This window comes from Epinephelus moara, chromosome 19 (genome assembly GCF_006386435.1).
Source record: "Epinephelus moara isolate mb chromosome 19, YSFRI_EMoa_1.0, whole genome shotgun sequence".
NCBI classification, from domain to species: Eukaryota; Metazoa; Chordata; class Actinopteri; order Perciformes; family Serranidae; genus Epinephelus; species Epinephelus moara.
Genome location: NC_065524.1, coordinates 13580835 through 13602750, shown reverse-complemented (window position 1 = coordinate 13602750; position 21916 = coordinate 13580835). Strand labels below are relative to the sequence as shown.

Below are 21916 nucleotides of genomic sequence, written 5' to 3'. Positions count from 1 at the left end.
CAGAAGCCTCCACGTGGGGAAGACAGACAGGACGCTCGGCCAATCATTGCATTCGGATTGATTGGTCGGAGTTTTCTTAGAACCATATGAGAATGGTATAATTATGAGTTTTTATCTCTGGTGGAATTAATTTACATTTTAGTGTGCCATCAGCTTATTAATAGCATTTTAACCTAAACAAAGAAAAGCGTAAAATTTCCAGAAGGGTAAGTGTTGCTTTAATGAATGCATAGGTCCTGTTTGTGCAAGTGTGTGTATTTCGGGCCTGTGTGTACATGACAATAGAGTGAAAAAATGTAATTTCCCCTCTGGGATTAATAAAGTATAAACAATTAATTCAATTAATTATATCTTATTTCACTCAGATATTCTTCTGATTAATTTCCATGTGCATATGTTGCTATAAGAAAGACAGATTTCACTCATGAGCTGCCCCTCTTGGCCAAGTAGTTAGTCATCTGCTGAAGTGATCATGAGGAACACCCAAGCCTGACTTGCTGTAAAGGTGCCATACAAGTTGCTGGCTGTATTGCATTGCATAGGATACATTTTGGAGGGGGGGGGGATGCAGGGGACACAGCCCCCTCAATATTTAGAGCATGTGCCTCTGTTGCCAGCAGTAAGAACATGAAAGTAGAAAAGGAGTTTTATTTTGATGAAATTAAAGGCATTTACACCGTAAATTGATACAGAAAAGGCAAAATTGGTGCACACAAGAATGCATAAAATTATGTGTTTGACACCCAAACCCTTTAATTCATATGTGTCCCCTTAAGTGTTGAAGTGAAACCTACAGTAAGCCCTTGTTGCACTGGTTAACATTCATCCCCTGGTGCAGCATCTCACTGGAACAATAAAGTATTTACTGAAGGTCTGCTACTAAAAACAGTGTCGATGTACTTCACTTGAGTATTCCCAGTTTACTTTATGCTTCAAGGGAAGATGAGGGGGAGAGGGAAATATTGGACTTTATACTCCACATCTATAGTTACTACATGGCAGATGAAGTATTAAAAGGAAAAGTACCTGTAATATTATGACTTTGCTATATTTCATGTATATTTTGATATTGTTGTAATACTACTGCTGCCTCTGTTGCTCCATAATATATCCTATTTAGAAGATGGTGCCATGTTCTATGCTATACAGGCTACTTCAAAACTTTTACAGGACTTCTTCTTGAAACAGATTATATTCTAAAGTGCTTCTGGTACTTTTACTTACAAAAATGATGTAGACATTTCTTGCACCACTGCAGGATTTGAATATGCTAAGTGTAGATGCCTTGAGCGTTTGTGTGTGTGTCCCGCAGATGTCATGCCTTGGCCACTGAGGGGCGTTGTTACTGCGGTCTGACAGCTCCGGAGCGGAGCGGGGGCCCTCCTCGTCCTCGTATTGGCCCCAGTTTGAGCAAGTTGAGCGGGCAGGGCAGGCAGGCGGGCAGGCAGCGCTGCAGCTTGATGGGCGGAGGAAGGCAGGGCCCAAAGGCACTGCGGCCAGGAAAAGCGGCTCGAATTACACGGGGGTGCTTGGAGGGGGGGGGGGGGGGGGGATGACACCCACTGGAGTGAAGGAGGAGGGCAGTGTGTGGAGACGTAAGGAGGAGAAAAAACCGAGTAAACCTGACAAAGCGTCTGAGAAACAGTGCGAGGACTGTCGGCGGAAGACGAGAAAGAGACGCGAAAGACGCACTTTTCACCAGGGGAACGCGCATTGATGGATTTTATGACATTTTGCATCGGACAACTATCCTCTTGTACCTTTTAGACCCCGTTCCGCCTCCCTCGTAGCTGCAAACTTTCTTTTTAGTTGACAAGTGCGCTGCTCGGGAACACTGGGCATGTTTTGCGCCCTGGAAGAAACTTGGTGACGGGGAGGAAAGTTTCGGGGGGACAGCGGTATGGTTTTCCGAACTGTTTATGAAGGATAACGCGTGTAAACTCGGATTTCTTTGCATGGCACTGGACTACGCTGCCAGTCGGGTTTGGAATATATCCTCTGATCTGAGTTGATGCCGGCTGATTGTGGAATAGTAAGCTGAAAAAGGCAGCGCCTCGCAGATTTTTTTGGTGCATTGTGGAGTTGGAGACATTCCTCCCTCTGGATTCAGCTCATGCTCTCTCCTCCCTTATCTGTGCATGCCAAAACAGAGATCTCCACGATTTTATTCCTCCCTGGTAAGTATATTCTGGTTACGTCTGAACGTTTCTCTCACAATCTCATCTGTCAGGGTTTTGGCTGTCATGGCCATTAAGCTACGTGGTTGTAGAAATGCCTTGCGCTTTTTTGGGTTTTGCAATATTTTGTTCTTCTTCACAGCTGCACAGCAAAAATAATTACAATTTCATAATTACAACTGAATTTACAAAGTTGTCTGAGTAAGAAGTCTTTATTGAGACTTTTCTTTAAAATATGCAAAGTTGTCTATAAAGTTTATTTGAGTTAAAAAAAATACATCTAACAAAATAATGCAGTGCACTTTATTTATTTTTCCACCACCCTAAGTGAAATCAGAGAAATCCTTGTTTATCTTAGGAGAGGAGGAACCACGCAGCACCTTGCATCATCACTTTAAGGCCCATTAACAAGTGTCCTGGTTATTTATTACTTTGCTTAATTTTCTACATTGCATTTATGGTGCCAATTATCCCGTGACCGCAGTTGTTTTTTCACTGCTTGGTGCCGGAGCCCTAAATCACTGAGCAGCTCCAAATGAGCCCCCATTGTGGAAAAAGCCAACTGATTTGAATTTCAATAGGAATTCAATCAGCGCCAAGAAATTTCATTCAAAGCCCGGTTTAAATGAAAGCTGTGGACATGTATGGAGCAAAGTCCCACATGTGTCAAAATGTCATGTCGTCAGCAACATGCAAAAAGGAGTTTATTTAATGACGAGCACATTATGTAAACTCTTTAAACCATTTTCTCTTAAGTTTTATGAGTTTATAGATTTCATATTTTATTGTCAACGGTTCTTTTACATATGTAGCTCTTAGTTATATTCAATACTTGCTGAAATATTCATTGTTTTGTGTGTGCCACGCGCTTTTAAATGATGGTTTCTGCGTAATTCTGGTCTCTATTCGTCCAGATGAAGTTTTCAGACAGCGGTAAGCCCAGTGGTTGATTGGTGCACTGATTGGTTTACAATCCATTAATAATTCATACGTCTGAGCTGTAACTACGCAGAATTATTCACCTTAATTGCAAAATCACACCGGTGCACATATTTCTAATAGAGTTAGGATGTCGGGGTGCATTCATGGATTCACCCCGACATCATGTGCGCATCCACTGTCCGTGTCGCGTGTAGTCCCTGAGGGGGGGGATTAAAGATAAACCAGGCTCCACGTTTTCAGGTTGACTCTGTAGAAGTCAAACTACATGTGTCTTTGCGGGTAAAAACCAATCGATACGTCCAGCTGGAGCAGAAGGAGCGCAGGGAAGCGTGACTTCACCAAACCTCCTGAGACACTTCAGCACGGTTGAACCGCAGATGTCTGGCTAAACAGATTGCTGTGTGTGTGTGTGTGTGTGTGTGTGTGTGTCCAATATTGCAATATTGCATTTCAATTAAAGCCTTACTGGTTTCATAATCAAGTCACGCAAATGCAATAAGAGCCCCCTCTTTAGGAATACAATTAACACGGATGCAGCAGCGCGGGCAACAGGTTTGGCGCATCTGTTGCGCACGGGAATAAACGATGTCCATCTAATCCAAATTGGTGCCACATTGGCTGATCTGCTGTCCATCCTGTGCCAGGGATATTTTCAAATCACATTATGCCTCATCACTGAAGAATAGCTTTTAGTATTAATTTGATTTAGGAGAATAAGCATCAGATTTGTGTGAAATCACATTTTAATTAACTTACACAACGTCTGGCAGTGTGAGTCAGGGATACATCAGACTGGTTAGACTGTGAATACTAAGACCTACAGAGCTCTTAATTGGTTTCTCTAAGACACAATTCAATGCATTTAATTATAGATATGAAGTAAAGATAGATGCAAGTTGTGTTGACTGCTGCTGCCTCACAGCTTCGGTATGTCTGTGGCACGGCTTGTTTGACAGCATTGTGAAACCCTCTGTGTCTCTGTTGCTTTCTCTTGCTCCATTTTTTTGTCTCACTCTGTAAAATAAAGAAAGAAGGAAAAAGGGTTCAGAAACAAGGTCTCTGAAATGAATTATTCCACACTAACAAATGTCCTTTTTCTCATTCTTGTGTCCACCTCCTCTGTCATCACTCGGCCACCTTCCCTTCCTCCTTTTCTCTCATTCACCTCTCAGCCCAGGTGATTGGGTGAATTCCACTGAGTGACAGGCCGACCCGGCAGCAGTTGATGGTTGGGTGGACCCCCTCAGATGGGATCAGTGTCCAGGGGGAGGTGGAGAAGGGGGGTATGGGGAGCGCTTGCCCCCACTAACGGGATGGCCTCGTGGGCCTGGCTGCTGGCCGCTGTCCTGCTGTCCCTGCTGACCGTCAGCGTGGCCCGGCCGCCCCTCACTGGCACCAAGGAGGAGGAGGCCACTTTGGAACCTGAAGGTAAGCGGAGGGGGATGGGGAAGGACTAAAAAGAAGAGTGTGGGAGGTGGAGCAGGGGGGAAAACCATTTGTTTGGTTTGTTTTTAGAGAGCAGGTGTAGCTCTGTCAAGTTTGTTTTCCCTACTCAAACCTTGAGTTTTGGTTAACTCTTGCATCCTTTCCTTAGAATTCCTGTCCTTAACTTAAATGTCAGTGGATAAAAATCTACAATATGCCTCCACTGAACTAAGGGATATTTCTGTTACATCCATTTTAAGATAAAACAGTCGCAAAATAACAAGGTATCACTGTCACTTGTACACTTACAAGTTAGTATTTTATATTTCTTGCAGAGGAGACCGGTCTTTTGAGCCCTTCTAACCATATAAACTTCACTAAAAGTCTAACAAGTAGAAATAGCATTCATGTGAGACTTTCAGGAGATTAATAATACACTGAAAAGGAAACAACTAACCTCAGCATGGCGAGCCTCTTGTTTTCCTCACCATGAGGCGTGGGATTCACACTTTTATGTTTTATTTCTCCTGCTGATGTCTGTGGTAGTTCAGGGTATACTTGAGTGTTAAAGGCAGGTTTGTGACCCCGCATGGGAGGACAAGGGAGAGCCGTGAAGGAGGGTGGGACTGTGTTTATGCTGGCATTTTCTCTCATGCCCTGTTTGTCTGGAAAGACGCACAAAGAGGGAGGGAAAGAGAAATGAGAATACAGAGTTCAGGGCTTTGCTTTGTTTCTTCGAGTCACGACTGCCTGTCTGCGTTGTTGTCTGCAAAGTTTGTGAATTTAAATGTTATAAACCCATGTTTTTTTATTAGTAAAAGTATAGGGAAAGCTGTTTGTTTTTCTTGTCTTTTGAGGCTTCTCCGTTTTCTGTCTCCAGTCTGGTCAGAGACTAGCTAATTAGAGTTGTTGTGATGGATGGTGACTCACATTCCAAAGCCTTTTGTTCCCGGGCTTTTAATCAGCATGCTAATTGTAAGTTGGGCCAACAACAGAGCATCACTTTTTTTTAAGCCACTTCCCCCATCTGTCTCTCTCCCTACACACACACATACACGCTGTACCTTGTCTTGCCCTTTGCCCTAGAGGTCAGGTATCATTCTTACCTACCTTGATGAGAGGCTGCCTGCGCTCTCCTCTCTTGTTGATGTTTTTGTTGTTCTGTCGCAGACTGTTTGGCTCCATGCTGGTGAGTTCAGAGCCCCACATGGCCCGGGCGCTTTGCTACATGGCCATAGAGAGGACAGAGGGAGAGTTTTCCAGAGTTATACAATCCTCCAGGAAAGGTCTAAGAGGATTTGTGCATATTTGACTTCTTCCTTTAGATGGAGAGATTACAGAGCGCTGGGCTGCGGTGAAGTCATGTGACTGGAGATTAAGAGGCTAGACCTGGGGGTCACATGATGAGGGATCAACGGGGCACAGAGAACCCTGGCCTGCTTATCTGATCCTGAGTCAGTTTGCCTGCTACACACGGCAAACATAGATTTTATTTTTCAGCTGTGTGTGATTGAATCAGTGCGTCCACGGCTCCGGTTTGTTGTGGTCTCCCTGTGATCACAGCTCCTGGTGGGCTGCACTGCTGTCACCTGTAGGGTATAGATGTGAGGGAGACAGATTGGCTGGTCCCGCCTTCTACAGAGACGTAGGATTTCCACCCCCCCTCACCCCTTTTGCCCTGCAGCCTGGGTCACACCACTGCATGTGTGTGAGAGCAGTAATTGCTGTAGATCCATCAGATTGCATATCAATGTTGTCTCCATAGAGTCCACGCCTGCACCCCTGGTGGCCTTGCTAGTTTGTTTACCTGTGGCTGCTGTAACAGTAGAAGTAGAGCGAGCGCGCTGGTTAAGGCCTCCACAACAGACCTATTGTTGTCCCTGTAGCTACTTCAATATCTATGGGAGTGTTTACCTTGTCCAGGCGCTCTCCGCTTGCACAGTGATTAAAATACTCTGACTGAGCTGAATAACAATGGTGCCAAACACAGCAGGTGTGTGTCTTTAACATTGGTATTCTGTGCTCTCTGGTCTGTTCAGCCAGGGCCCTCTTTGCATTAAAACGTGGAATAAATGTGGCATCAGGCACGCTGACTGGAACGAAGGCTGAATGTGAGTGCAGCTGACAAAAGTCAGCTCATGGTCTGGCTGTACTTTCCTGTTCTCCCCTGCCAAATTCTGTTCTTCAGAAAAAGCTCTGATCAGCATGGAGGCAAACACTTCAAAAGAGTTGAGTGGTTAAATAAATAAAGGCTGCATTATGTGTCAAGGATGAGTCTTTCATTCTCAGACAGAAACAAGAAAAGGATGGATACTTGTCGACAAAAGACAAGTTGTGTTTCATAAAGAGTTTCTGCGTACAGTAGGAACCTAATTGCCTTCTTGGCATATCTCTGTATTTATTTGCTGCATGATTTCTACTCTTAATCAAGTTTCCACTGGTACGCTGCGTACCTTATTTCACAAGATACATCGTCTGCTTGTGTTAAACACAGCAGTAATTGCCTTTATTTCATTAACAGTCATGATGATCATACACTGCTAATTAAGATCATACATTGTAGTAGACTGTTGGTGGTTGTGTGTGAAAGTGGGAATGTGAAGGAGTTGCTGTGCTATCTACACAGCAGGGGTACAGCGGTAAAAGTATAAAAGAGTCAGCTGGCCAGTTAATGACACAGAGTGTGTGTCTGTGTGTGTGTGTGTTTGACTGTGGCGATGGCAATGGAACTGAACTCCAAACAAACGCCGGTGGTGTGACCGGGGGGGCAGTTGGGCGGAATATACGGCCCTCACACAATGACTTTTATTAGCCTGCCGTTGGCCAGTGGTAAACTTGAAGGTTTGAGTGTGTGTGTGTGTATGTGTGTGTGTGGACTGTTATTTGCTTTGGCTGATGTGCCAGAAAATACCTGGTCACTCCACCGCTCGATCTCACACCTGTCTGATAAGAGGCTGGGAAGAGCTGCGGCCTGTGCCAGCTTGTGCCTCAGGTCTCAGTGGACTGTCCGGTGTGCGGCAGGAGGCAGAGTGGAATCTGAGCCAGCATGGATAGGGGAGGTGGTGATGGTGGAGGAATAACACTGACTAAAACTACTGATTAAAATTTAAAAAAAAATAGATTAAGAAATGAGACGCTGAGGCAAAATCAATGTTGCAATTTCCTAAAGTAGCATGCATTTTACTAGATAATGTTGCACCTACTATGTAAGTTTTTTTTTAGAGTAGTTGCTCAGGATAATAGATCATCCTTTGATGTGTTTCTGTGCGAGGCACTGAACCTCCTGCAAGTAATGCCACTTGTTATGTTAATTAGTATATTAGAGTTAAAACAATTAGAGGAAAAATAATCAACAACTGTCGTGATATATTCAATTGATCATTTCTATAATTTTCTATAGTTTTCTGGTTCCAGCTTCTCCGCTGTGAGCATTAGCTGCTTTCCTCTGTTTTATATCATTATAAACTAATTATCTGTTGGTTTTGGATTGCTGGATTGACTAAATAAGACATTTGCAGATGTCACCCTGAGCTCTGGGAAGTTGTGACGGGAAAAAATAATTGGCAGATTCATTGATTATGAAAATGGAAAATAGATTAATCTCCAGAGGTCAGAGCAAAGAAGAGGGTCAATAGAGCTTCAACTTAAGAAGATTTTGGGAGATAAGGGGTTAGCCTGTGGGTTAAAGGGGTCGGGTGGGGTTCAGGGAATGCCTTGATGAGGGGTGGAGGGGTGGGTGAAGCAGAGGGGCTGTTGCCATGGACGCCAGCAGGAGCCAGTTCATGGAGCTGCTCCTTTGTCATAATAAAAAAAGCTAAGGAGGGATTTGAATGTGAAAAGACACTGACATCAGAAAAGAGGGAGAGACAAAAAAGGGGAGAAAAGTCCTGGGATTTGACTACGTGAGGAGGATACAGAGGGAAGAGGAGAGGAAGAAAGGAGGGATAAGAAGGGCAGCAGAGATAATGTGATTTGGCAGTGTGTGTGTGTGCCTGTTGCATGCATGCTGAGTGTATGCCTCAGATGGCAGTCATTACATTTAGTCCGCCTATCCCGTTGTGCAGAGCGCGACAGGGAGGAGATGGGAGAATAGATTTGCAGCCGAATGTGCCTCTCTGCAGAAGTAAATTCATAAGATCATTTACGTAAGGAAATCTGTCGTAAACTCCCCCTTTGCCACTTTGCCAAGCCTGGCTCTCGCTGGCTTGACAGACAGACAGACAGAGACAGACAGTCGAGCAGACGTCAAGTAGATGTTGGTGGGAATTGCTCGCTGCATTTTGCCGCAGACACTCAGGCTGCGAGACTAATTATTGTCAGCCAAGACGGTGTGAGTGAGGACAAAGCCAGGACTGGACAGCCTGAATCTATCACACCTGATAGACACTTGTAATAGCTGTCAGAGAGCGAGAAAGATGGGTTTTGAAATGGAGGTGTGCTTCAGGAGAAGAGAGGCAAAATGATAGTGGTGATGGAGGGAGGGGGAGAGAGGAGAAAGCTGTTTGAAAGAAATCGAGCAAAAGTGTGAGTGTGTGTGTGTGTGTTTGTGTGTGAGAGAGAGAGATAGCGAGGCGCACGCCCCCTCCTGCGGTGCAGAGCGGGATGAAACTTTGCAGAGATGAAAAATCTGCAGTGAAGTGTTTCAACTCTTCAACTCAGCATGCATCCCTGGACCCTTGTAAACTCTCCTCAAGGTGTGTGTGAGTGTGTGTCAGAGCCTGTATGTCCTGGTGTGCACGTGTCTGATTCATGCATTTATTAAGGTCCAAACTCTGTATCTTAATTTTCTCAGTGTCGAGGTTTCTTTAGGTTCTTGCTGCATTCACTTTGTGTGTGTGTGTGTGTGTGTGTGTGTGTGTGTGTGTGTGTGTGTGTGCTTACGTGACACAGGTTCCCATGAACAATTGGGCATGCTGGAGGTGTCAACAGGTTTGGGAAGGGTCAGGGTTAGGTCAGCAGGGTCAGTGGGGGGTGGAGAAGTGTGGGAAGGGGGGAGGGAGAGGGCAAAGCTGAAGGGGGAAATGAAGGAGCAGCGGCAGCAGGAGGAGGACTTGATGGAGGGGGACAGATGGACACAGCAGAGATAAGAAAATGATGAAGGCAGAACTAACACGTGCATGCTTTCTTTAATCAGACACACCATTTGGAGAGATTCCTTTCCTCTCCTCTGTATTTATTTTCTTTCCATACATGTCTCCTTCTTCCTTAGATGTCTCCTTGTAGTGTAACACACATGTGCATCCATGTATCTGTATCATCTTTCTATGAAGCACCTCAGTACCGTCCCTATTTCTTCAGTGTGCTGACACACAGAGCGGCCTGTGTGTGTGCATACATTCCAGGTGTTGCGTTCCTACGTCAGTGTCATTGCGGGGATCTTGAAATTGTCCATACCTGCTTACTTCCCAGCAGATACCTACACCGCTTTGTGTCCTGGAAGTTACGACATCTCTAACTCTACAAAATCCTAAATTAAACAGCAGAGGAAAAGCTGAAGCCAGTAATAATATTGGAGTAAAAGGCAGTGGCCCCCGGTGTGGAAAACCATGTCGTAAAAGGTAGCGGAGACAGCTCCCATCAATCAGCGCAGGAGCTCCACCTCTTATCAGACCACACACTCAGAGTTGGGTGGAGAAGGAGGGGTTAATTATTTCCGGATCGAAGGAAAGAGGGAGAGAAGAGAGAAAAAAGACAATTCAGTAACTGTACCTGTCTGTGTGTGTCTACTTGCCCAGGGGGAGCGTTTAGAGGCTCGCACACATGCCTCGACCGCTGGCTTGTGTCGGAATGACTTTCCCTTCCTGTTGAGGCTGGAGTGTGTGTGTGTGTGTGTGTGTGTGTGTGTGTATAGTTTACATTTAACACACACGTAAGGCCAATAAAGGGGGTGGAATGTTGTTGAAAAGGTGTATTGAGGTACAGGAAAGGCTGGGAGTGCCACTGCCTCTATAATTACACCTATCAGTCTTCACTCAAACACTACATATACCTTCATCGCTGGCTTTTTCGTATGCTTTTCCATTGTTGCTACTTTCCCCCCCTTAAATCTTTTTAATCCCTCTCTTTTTTTGCCACTTTCACTCAGTTCCCTCTGAAGAAAAAACACAAACAGACATTTTTGTGCTGCAATAAAAAGAACTTGGAATTTCTTCCAGTTTTTTTTTTCTCACTGGATGGTTGCAGAGATCGTTTGAGCTGAGTGAATGTACACACTTGTGCATGAATGTGTGTGTGTTAAAGTCTGCAACAGCCTCAAGGTGACTGGAATTGGCTACAGTATATGTAGCAGAAGCCAGCTTGTATTTCAGGCAAGTTTCCCCCCTTTTGCTCAACATTCAGTCACAGACTAGAGTTTGCACGGAAACGTTTAAATCCGTCCTGATGTAGAAGTGCATGTCTCAGCTATGGACACTCTGAATTCCCTTTGATATATTGGACATTCACCTTGTTCCCTCCGTGCAGTTGTACAAGTCAGAGGACACGGTGTACACACATGCACTCGCAGGCGGACTTGGATTTTCTCCCAGAAGTGAAGGTTTTATTCACTTTGGAGTCGACAGGAGTTTCTTGCTCTCTGCCTTGGCCGGCAGATCCTGTGCAGTGGTTGTAGATCCTCCATGGCCATGTTATTAAAGAGAACGAAGAAGAGAGAGATGGAAAACAGAAAGTCAAGCAAGGTCAGCCAGGGTCAAGGTTTTCGAAGCTTAGGCGCAGAGTCAAAACCAAGGTGACGCCAAAAAAGAAAGCTCCCCCCATCCCCCACCCCCACCCCTTTTCTCCCTTTCCCTGCCTGACAACCGCTTCCGTCCCAGACCTTTTTGGCTGCTTTCTTCTCTGATGGGCAGACGTGCTGGAGTTTTATTACCTTTTTTTAGGATCTGTCTGTGCTGCTCCCTACTCACCCACACACACTGGCTGCTTGGCATCTAAGCTAAATGGGATGGATGTTAGTTGTGGGGGGGCTGTCTCTCAACACAGTGACGTTCTCACCTGCTCGCAAAGCATCGATTTTTTTTTCTCTACACATGTTGCTATGGCCGTAACTGCATGCTCTATGAACGCCAATCACACTGCACACCTGATAACAGAACAGTGGTATTTTCTAAGGGCTCCATTTCAAAGAACTGACTGGGAGTATGTGGTAATGACATGGTGGTGTGATGGTTTAAAAAAAATGGGCCTCCTCTTTTCTGTATTGCTCCTCCTGCATAAGTTGATTCAAGTGCATCCATTTGGGGGTTATGTGGTGTTTTTGTTTCTTACACTATGGCTTGTTTCTTCCTCTCCCACCTCTCCTTCCTCCTTCTTGTGCACCCTTTTCCTTCTCCAATCTGTCCTTCGCCTCCCCCCACCCCACCCATTCAACCTCATCCTCCTCCTCCTCCCCTCCCCATCCGCTCTGCAGAGGCATCGAACAAATACCAAATTTCTAAGCCCACGGTGTGCTCGGTGCACCCGGGGGAGTTGCTGAAGCTGAGCTGCCCTCTGCCGCCGACGGGGACCATCACCTGGACCAAAGACGGCAGCTCGCTGGGCACCAACAACCGCACAGTGATAGAACAGGAGGTGCTACAGATCCGTGATGCCACGCCCAAGGATTCAGGCCTGTACACCTGCACCAGCGTGGGCAAAGACACGGTCTGCTTCATAGTGAATGTCACAGGTGAGTCAGGGATGAGAAAGGTCAGGATGGGACAGGAAGTTCAGAGATTTAGAGTTGGACTGAGTGTGGTTGAGTCCAGGAAGTGGCCATGGAGTAGATATGGTCAAGGGCCTATATATATTTTTTCTGTAGCTCACAAGATTCATCTAAAAAGGGCCCCACTCAAGCATTTTTCTTACAAATTTGTCTGTGCAAATCTGCGCGAAAGGGACTGCATGAAAAGTTCTGCATGCAGTATTGTACGTGTGTGCATGCGGGTTGCCAAAGGTTGGCAGTAACCGTGGTTACTCTGTGCAGATGCCATCTCGTCGGGGGATGATGAGGACGATACAGAGCGTTCGGAGGACACTGGGGCAGACGGAGAGCAGATAAGTAAGTATGGTAGGGATGAAAAGAAGGATGAAAGACTTAATAATGCGCCTTCCTTCCTCACCAACTCCTATAGATGAGACGCACTTGAGCAGGGCACACTTAAGCAACAGTAGAAGCCAGTGGCTGCACTTTTGTGACCCTGTTCTCTCTCCACAACAACTCTCTCTGTCTGTCCAATGTTGTTTCTATCGTGAACGCAACCCTCACTCTCCTAGGAGCTACTGCTGTTTTTTCAGGACCTCCCCTGAGTAAAATTAGCAAATGCAGGACCCTCATCCTAGTGAAAATAACCATATTTTACTTCCTACAGTAGCATTTGGCAAAGGGAAGGGAAATACAGGGAAAACTGGGAAATGAAAACAAGGAAATAAGCAGCCACACAGTGTGACGTGTTCCACTTGTATCATATACTGTATGATCATTCAGTGATGCCATGTCACAATGCAAACAGCTACTTATAGGTGAGATTTAAGTGAAACAGCCAAAAATGTCACATTGAAGTGTACATTTTTGGCAGTGGCACCCCCAAGGGGGGCAGGGGGGCATCAACCCCCTGATACAATTGCTGAACCTCCACTGTCACCTCCAATGGCACCCCCTGGCAAAAATACTTGGAGGGTGATTTTTAAGAGGCTGTAGTGCACTCATTTTTTAAGCTAGTGTAAAGGTAGGAGTATCTTGCGAGAGTAGACAACCCAAGGCATCCATAAGTAGCAACCATGCCAAAATAACTTGTCAGGAAGGGGGCTAAATAACACTTCAAATTAGGCTAGGCTAGAACAACTGGCATGGCAGTCTTCAAGGGAGTCCCTTGAATTCTCACCTCAAGATATCTGAATGAAAATGGGCTCTATGGGTACCCATGAATCTCCCTTAAACTTGTTAGGACCTTTTCACAGTAAATGTTTTGTTCCTTACAACCAGTCTACTACCACAAATTAAAGCTTCATGTTTGCCTTTTTGAAGAAAAGGACAATCAGCCTATTTGAAGAACGCGATTCCTTAACTCTCCATATTGGCATAGTTTTCACCTAGCCTACATGCTACAACAGAATAATAGAATTCTTGAAATTCAGTTACCCCCATGAAAAATTTATGGGAGTGCCGCTGTGTTTTGGGCATGGCAAAAAATCAACAATTCAACACTTGAAAGTAGCATTTTTCCTTCCTTTGAAGCCATATCCCGGTCTAAAACAACAATGAGCTGTCCTTAACGGCATGTCAAAACTTAAGTCTGGAATGCTGATTGTAAAAGCCAAACACTCACACAGACTTAATCCCTAAGTGAAATAATCTACTTAGCGTTGTCAGTGTTTATTAGCAGAGTTCAGACTGTGCGATTATGATTAAGGCAGGAGATAGTGCCTATTCTTTCGGGATTGGGAGGAGACAGCTGTTAGCAATGCCAAAACTCATGTCAGCTCTGCACCCACATCTCTGCTACTCTATACCTTAGCATTCCTGCCTAGGCCTATACTGTGAGATTTTGGAGTGTGTGTTGTATAGCCTGCGTCTGTGTCTCTAGGGAATACAGAGATTCCTGACATTCCTTCAGCTAGTGTCCCTCAGGTAGTCAGGCCTCATGGAGCCAGCCAGCCAGCCAGCCAGTCAGTCAGCTGGGCTCATCCATTATGAAAGACAACCCATCTGGACTCAGTTACCCACCTGATGGGCCTGTGTGTGTGTGTGTGTATGTGTGTGAGAAAGAGAAAGTTTTTACCAAAGTTATGTGTTGGTGAGTGTCTGGGGTAGTGATGTGTTTATGTAGCCACGTGCACACATGCATGCGTTCCCATACACATACACTCGCTCAAGTAAAGATGAGGGCTTCCACATCTTGTTAAAATTCTCCACACGCATCGCGTCTCACCGTGAGTCCTCCTCCTCCACTTTTGGGCTGACTGTAATTGCCTGAAATCCATTAAATATGGGGGAGAGAGAGGAACTCAGCAAGAGGAAAAAAATGGGGAGAGAGGGAAAAGATCCAGCCATTCTGGTGGTAATAAGCTGTTTGAAAACAAAGGGAAAGCTGTTCTGGCAGTATAGTCGCATTTTCTCGCCGTGTGTGTTTCTGAAAATTCAAAACCGAGATTATTATTAAAAGAAAGGCGGAAGAAGCGGAGAAGGAAAAGAGGCAGGGGGAAGAGGAGGAGGGGGGCCGCGTTGTTGGATCAGCACCAGCTTCTCTGAGCATGGCGTGGAGCCTTGGCCCCGGGCCGAGGACTGGAGTGAGGGAGGAGGGTGCGTGTAGGCGTGGGAGGGAATGAGAGCGGAGAGTGCGGGGTGTAGCTTTATATTCGTGGCTCTTTTTTTTTTTTCGTCTTCTGGAGCTCTCAGAATGGGTTGGGCATCAGGCCACTGCAAAACAGAGCATTTTGATTTGACTTTGTATAAAAGATTGAACAACATAAGCCGGTCCAGAGTGTTTGTCCATTGTCAGCAGTGGGTGGTGTTATTGGAGGAGACATGGAAGAGCCTCTACAGGGATCTGTGAGGGAAGCTGTGTTTAGGGGAAGGGTGAGGAGGGTGGGGGGACTGGAGGAGGGTAGCACTGATGTCATTATGAAGTTCAAGAGCCACGTGGAGCTTTGCTGTCTGCGTTCAATCCTGTTGTTGTTACAAAGTCTCTGTCCTGTTGGCGACATTGCTCATTATTGTTTACATCATCACTCATTGTCATCGTGCCTCCCCTTGAGTTGAAGCTGCACGGCAGGATTTTCATGGAAGAACAGATCTGTCTCAGCAGTATAATTAAAGTTAAGACCGAAACATAAAAACATGCAGCTTAAGCACTCATGCACCGCCCAGAGGGAATAGTTTTTATACTATTAATGAATAAATATTAGATCTCCACTGATGTCCTGTTAGTCTGTGGGCTGTTGCGGGTACTGAAGTAGAAAAAAATATGTCTATTGAAAAAATAAAAAGGTATTCGAGGCCTCCAGTGTGCAGCTTTTAAGTTGAAGGTTATGACCACTGTTGGGAAACAAATTAGAGATTTCTAAAATAATGTCACAGTATTTTGAAAAGAAAATCATATTAAGGGAATAAACTTGTACGTTTATGAGAAATAATATTATATTATGACGATGATGTCATAATTTCTAAAAAAAAATGTGGAAACAAAGTCGAAAGGTTACAACAGAAAAGTTCTGACAGAAGTATTTTTAAAAGCCCTGAAAACCTATTTATTCCATTAGCTTCTCACAATAAGTAATGAGGTCCTACATGAACACGCAATTTTCTGCCAAAGTTTGAGCCATTTTGGCGATGTCACAACTGTGATTTCAGTATTTTTATTTTGTCTGAGCTCAGCTCTCTTGTTTGAAGTGGGTGGGACTCAATTGGAAAAAGTTGATGTCACATATTTCTGTAAACCAATCAGGATTTATCAATATTTGATTTTGAACTTTGAAAAACTGATTGTTTGCAGGCAGAGAAGATTCTCCTGCTTTTTAAGCTGTTCAAAAACTCTCTGGCTAAAAAAAATGCTAGGATGTTTCTCTTCACTCATGAAAAGCTGACATTTTGGAGAAACATGTTTTTTACAGCAACAATACTCTTGACACAGAATTCTCAAAATCTCACATTGTTTCCCCAACAGTGGCCCTAAGGTGCTTTGTTCAGCCTGCATAGATGCATACAGTGAAGAGGAGGAACGAGGAAACATTTCAATGTTGAAATACTACTTTGGGTCACTGATGGATTTATTTCTCCGGAGGAACTTAGAGAAAAAAAATCTTGACTCATAGCACAGGAGTTCGATAACCTCAGCTCACCCCAGGCCAGCTTAGGATAAACAGCCGTGAGTGGGGATCCGGATGCACGGGGCTTTGGGGGGAGGCGGGGGTTCCTGGAGTCCACAGCAGTTGGGCCAGTGAGAGTTTGGCTTCATCTGGAGAGAGGTCTGAGGGTCGTCTCGTTTGAAGTGCTGCCCCTCCGGACGGAGAGCATGGGAAACAGCTCCGCTCACCTTTCATGTCCCAACCCCATCGTCCGACCTGGCTGCCAGTTTGGGGTCAGAGGTCGTTTCGGAGAGACAGCCTCGCAATGGGCCGGTCTCCACCTAATCTGTCTCTGTCTGAACGGACGGAGTGATGACAGGGAGAGTGAATGAAGAGGAATGGCGGGGACCAAGAGGTGCAGGAAGAGAAGCACAGATAGTGAGAGTGAGAAGGAAGGGCAATGACTAATTATAGTTTGAGCACTTACCGTATGCATCCATTCAGGAAGGAAGAGCACTGTTTACTGACTTTACCATCCAAGTATGTGCGACTTGTCCGGCTGTGCGTGCCAGAGAAAATGATGGGAGGTGTCTGATAGTATGCAGATTGGACAGGCAGTAACATTCTCCCGGGATTATGTTTTAGGGTCATACTAAAGTCAGTAGCGGTCTTATCTGTGGGTATTCCCTCTGTTGCTTGTACTCCTGCTATACGGAGAGGAAGTGATGGTGTGGAAGACCGTTTTGGTTGTTGTTTGACTTTGAGTTTTTCTTCCCCTCTGAGCCCCATCTGCTTAGGCAATCACGCTCCCAGGTGCAGAGAGAAAGGGCGGGCTGGGGGCTCGGAGGAAAATCCAGCTGACTGAGAGACAGAAATTGGGAGAAAATAGGGAACTAGAGAATGGACAAAACACAGGGAAGGTGACAGATTTCAGTGGGAGAGATAGTAACATTTTTGCCATTGATAAAATCTGGGCAAAAGTGTGTGTTGAGAACTCTGAAACCCTTCGTTAAACGTGACATTCATTTTCTCCCCTGATGGCACATAATGATTTTCCAAGGGTGATAAGCATCCCTGGCCCTGCCGTGTATATCTAGCCAAGTGACAGGCAGATAAACAGGGGAGCTATGGTAATTGGAGGAAGTGAAGGGAGAGAAAAAAAGCTGGTAAGTGGAATGAGATGAAATTGAATGTGATGGTCTAGTTACCCTCTTGGCAACGCCTAGGCACATTCTCCCCTCAGAGCTGATGTTTTTTCCCCCTCTGCAACACCCCGCCGAGCCTACAGGGAAAGTGTGTGTTTTTATTTAACTGTGTGAGTGTGGAGCTCTGGGTTGTGTTATACAGACGGAGGATCAGTCTGTGTTGCCAAAGAGGTGTGTGTGTGTGTGTGTGTGTGTGTGTGTGGGGGGGGATCTCTGGGAGTGTTAGGAATGGTTCAGGTTTGGCTTCTCCGCTGTCACGCTTCCATGTATATCTGCCTTAGTCAGTGCAAGCCCCCGAAGCCAAACTGTTAATACTGAGGACATGATTAGGAAATCTCACCCCGACTGAACACCAACTGTTCTCTGGTTGTAGGCGCTCCGTATTGGACCTCGTCAGCAAAGATGGAGAAGAAGCTGCATGCGGTGCCAGCTGCCAACACAGTCAAGTTCCGCTGTGCTGCAGGAGGCAACCCCCGGCCTAAGCTGCGCTGGCTCAAAAACAGCAGGCCTTTCCGCCAAGAGGACCGCATGGGAGGGTATAAGGTAGGATAAACAGTAATACATCATGCTTTTTTATTACAAATGTCAACTCACTGCTTTTTTTACTGCTTTGTGCGCTGCAGCACTTTTGGCCATTTTGTGAATGTATTTACAAGGGACGTCAAGCCTCCTTCTTCCAATCATTCTCTGGCTGTCCTTTCGCCCCTTCTCCACCCTTCACTGGAGAGACGGGAGGAGAGTAGACAGAGGAAACGAGGGCAGGGTTTCTGGTGTGAAATTGGAATTGCTCATCCGTGCGCCTCCTCTCACCAGGATACTTTGCAGAGCCTCTCACTGTAACTCGAAATGGTTCTTTACCCCCAACAATTAGAAACTTAAGCCCAGGACTTAAGGGTTAAATGCCCCCAGACAGTAACGTATAGAGAAGGTAGGTCGCGTCAGGGTTGAACTGAGTTGAGAATGCTGATGTAACTCAATCAGGGAGAACAGGTCCCACTGGCTTTGGCTGGAGACTAGTATGTGATTCTAGCATGTGATTCTGTTGTTTTTAAATGTGATTTACAAACACTGTTGCTGCGCTGGTTAAAGTTTAAACTGAAGCATCCTGGCTGTGCAGCTGGCTGACTTTTCATTTAACACAAACCAAAATTCAAATTAAAACTAGAAATGAACTCCAAAGCATTCCCTAATTCTTGGAAGGAGGACCAGAACAATGATATGTGTGTATGATGTCAGCAGTTGACAGAAATGAGTGCGACTTTCCATACTGTGGTTCCTTATGAAATTGTCTCCCACTAGTCCCATTTTGGGAAATAAACAGTGTGAGTTGATTTATACGTGCTGAAAATACCTGATTCTGTATGTCATGGGAAAGTAAAGCTTGTGTGGTTGTTTTATTTCCTATTAGTATAAAAAAAAAGCCTGCGACAACTAGTTTTAATGTGAAGAATTCCTCCCCTATGACAGAGTCTATTTGGATTGCAGTTTAGCTATTTTGCTCCTGAATTCCTCTTTGTCTCTCTAAACAAGCAGCATTTACTGTATATGCTGGAGCCACACTGATAGAGTGGAATAACAGTTGAATCAGACAGTTATGAAATTAATTTATGAATAGATCCAGTGGTGCTGAACAGGTCCGAGGTTCCTGGTTAATGACTGACGGTTTATGAGGAAACACATCTCCCTGCCAGGAAAGTTTAGGAGCAGATTATGTTGATGTCGCTGCTAATGTCGCTTCCCCTTGGCTTTCAGCGGACTCATTACAGCGTGGACAAAAAACAGCCACGACGTGACGGAAATGATACAGTCGGGCTGTCAGATACGCTGCGGGCAGCTCGTTTCTCTCTTTTTGTCAACAAATGTTGGACAAAAGCTGTACCTGAGCCCAGCCCTGCAGTATAATCTCTCTATTGTGTGAAATGTAGGCCTATGCAAGCAGTAGCTGCAGTCTCTCTTCAGTGTGCAGACGGAAACACTATTGTTAGCTCACACCTGTGGATTCCACACAGGGGTGAAACTATTTTTGCAGATAATTATGAATAACTGTGTGTTTGAGACTGCTTAGAGTAGATGGGTGGGGTTTACCGCCCAAGATAACAGTGACTGACAGAAGAATTAGACAGCTAAAGGCAAATAAGGGGTCTCTGCTAGGTGTGTTTGTCAACCTAAAAATTGTATCCTATTTTAATGTAGTTTTTTACATCTACTTTTCAGAACTTCCAAAAGGACTAAAAAGACAATATTCTGATGTTACAGAGTCATTTTGGTGGAATCGGCCTGTCGTCAGCCTCCATATTAGCTCCCAGCCCTCTGCATCAGCTCTCATCTTCCACTCTTCCAATCAAATCCCTCCATCATTTTCCTTCCTCATCTTTCTCACTGTTAATGTCACCTGCATTTCTCTGCATTTGTGTATGTGTGTATCTTTGTTTCCATGTGCTCATAATGAGAAACCCCTGCCTCTCGTACCCAGGTGCGTAGCCAGCACTGGACCCTGATCATGGAGAGCGTGGTGCCATCGGACAAGGGCAACTACACCTGTCTGGTGGAGAACGAATTCGGAGCCATCAACCACACCTACACCCTGGATGTAGTGGGTCAGTACCATGCACAAAACACACGCCTACGCTGAGAGAACACCTGTGAGGCTAAAGAAGGAGGAGTGGACAGATGGAGGGAGGGAGAGGTGGAGAAGGGGAGGCAAGCGGGAAAAGTTCTCACAGTGAGAATGGTGTATGTGTGTGTGTGTGTTGTTTGATGGCCCAGGTGCACTCTGGATGCAGGTGCAGGACAAGGAGTGTTGCCAAGTGTGTGGAAGCTAAAGCTGCATGTGTCAGCAGTGTTAATGTAGTAAGCAATTTATATTATTTGGGTTATTATATTAAATATGATTTTATTCATTTAGGTAAATCCGATGGTATTTTGTGCCTATGGTCCAGTTATAGTGTGTATGCGGCAGTCTTCTAACATGATCTAGTTGTTACATTCAGTCTGAAGCGCCAACTTGGTGGTTCTGCCCTTTGTGCTAATTACCCATCTAAACTCCAGCTGAAACATACTCAAATATTTATCTCTAAAGGTCAATATAAAGGGTCATTTCACCCAAATCACAAAAATTATTACTGGAACTACTTTTTATTGGAGAAATGATTCCCCCCAAAAATTGCTCATAGTCATGTCTGTGGAATATCTTGAATAATTGGAACACAGTTTCTGTAAGGAAAACCACATTGTTGTCCAGTTTTTCAAATGCAATTTTCCATGACTTGAGCACCACAGCCTTGGCTAGTAAATCAGAAACTATCTGTGTGGCTCAGTACCACAAGAGGCAAGTGGAAAGATATGTTTTTTTGTGTGCTTTGGGCGGCGTGACCCTGTAAGGTCAACTAGGGTATGATGGGGACTTAAACGGATGACCGTTTAGTGTCACTCTATTAGGACACAAAGTGCTGGCCTCAGCGCTATTACAGCGAGTTCAGACCCAACTCAGTCAACCCCTCACTATGACCTTTGGAGCCCAGAAAGCAAAGAGTGTTTTTCTGCTCAGTTTGCAGAATCAATGCGGGGCAGAGAGCGGGGACAACAAGGGGAGTGGGATAAAGATTGTAGATCAATGTCTTCTTTGACCTCACTCAAACCACAATACAAGCAATCAGTACACATCAAAGTTTATCTGACACAGTTATTCTTCTAAAGGCTGGTCAATAGTCCACAGATAACTCGGACAGACGTGCAGCGGCAGCAGTTTGATTCCAAGAAGAGCATTTAAAGGCCACTGGTCACTCCATGTCTGTGTCTCTATGTAGAATTATTCTCCAACTGTCACCATTGTCCTGAGCAGACTTACTGTAATTACACACTTCTGTTTTGATTAGCGTCTCCATGGTAATAAGGAGTATTATTTTCCTTATATCAGATGGAGATTTAATACCTGAGGGTTTTTGGACAATGAGCGTATAAGCACGTGCACACAAACACATGAAAGTCCACACACGCACACACATGCTCCCCAACTCCGGCCCCCTGCTCTGCTCCCCTCTGGAGTTAGCTAAAGCTCTCCTTCAGACTGCATATTTCTGTTTTTTGTTCTGTTTTATTGCAGAGCAGTAAACCCCCTCCACGTCTGGCTCCACAGCCACTGCCCCCTGCAACCTCTTGCTTCATTTTCCTCCATTATAGTGAGGTGGACAGAGGGAGGAGAGGGGGAGAAAGAGAAAAGGAGGGGAAACAGAGACAGAAAAGGCTGTTCTTATCAGTCTCCTTTTTTACCCAAATGACCTGCAGGATCAGCTATTAAAACCAAGAGGAACCAGCCCTTTCTGGTTCAAACTGGCCTCTGGAGAATGGGCCGCAGTGGGACATCCACGAGCAGATACACATGACAAGTAGACACAAATGAAGAGTCAA

At 45.1% G+C, this 21916-nt stretch overlaps 1 protein-coding gene across 2 annotated transcripts in view; it reads left to right on the top strand.

Moving 5' to 3' along the window:
• The first annotated feature begins 1587 nt into the window (after nucleotides 1–1587).
• fgfr2 (fibroblast growth factor receptor 2) overlaps nucleotides 1588–21916 on the top strand; it is a 42013-nt gene continuing 21684 nt past the window's right edge. The window contains exons 1-6 of one of the 2 annotated variants that reach the window (XM_050070515.1): nucleotides 1588–2177; nucleotides 4292–4547; nucleotides 11950–12207; nucleotides 12505–12579; nucleotides 17883–18052; nucleotides 19983–20106. In XM_050070515.1, the coding sequence (XP_049926472.1) occupies nucleotides 4367–4547; nucleotides 11950–12207; nucleotides 12505–12579; nucleotides 17883–18052; nucleotides 19983–20106 (808 nt within the window). In that variant the 5' untranslated portion in view covers nucleotides 1588–2177; nucleotides 4292–4366. The remainder of the gene's footprint in view (nucleotides 2178–4291; nucleotides 4548–11949; nucleotides 12208–12504; nucleotides 12580–17882; nucleotides 18053–19982; nucleotides 20107–21916) is intronic. The other variant, XM_050070514.1, reaches the window with a different exon arrangement.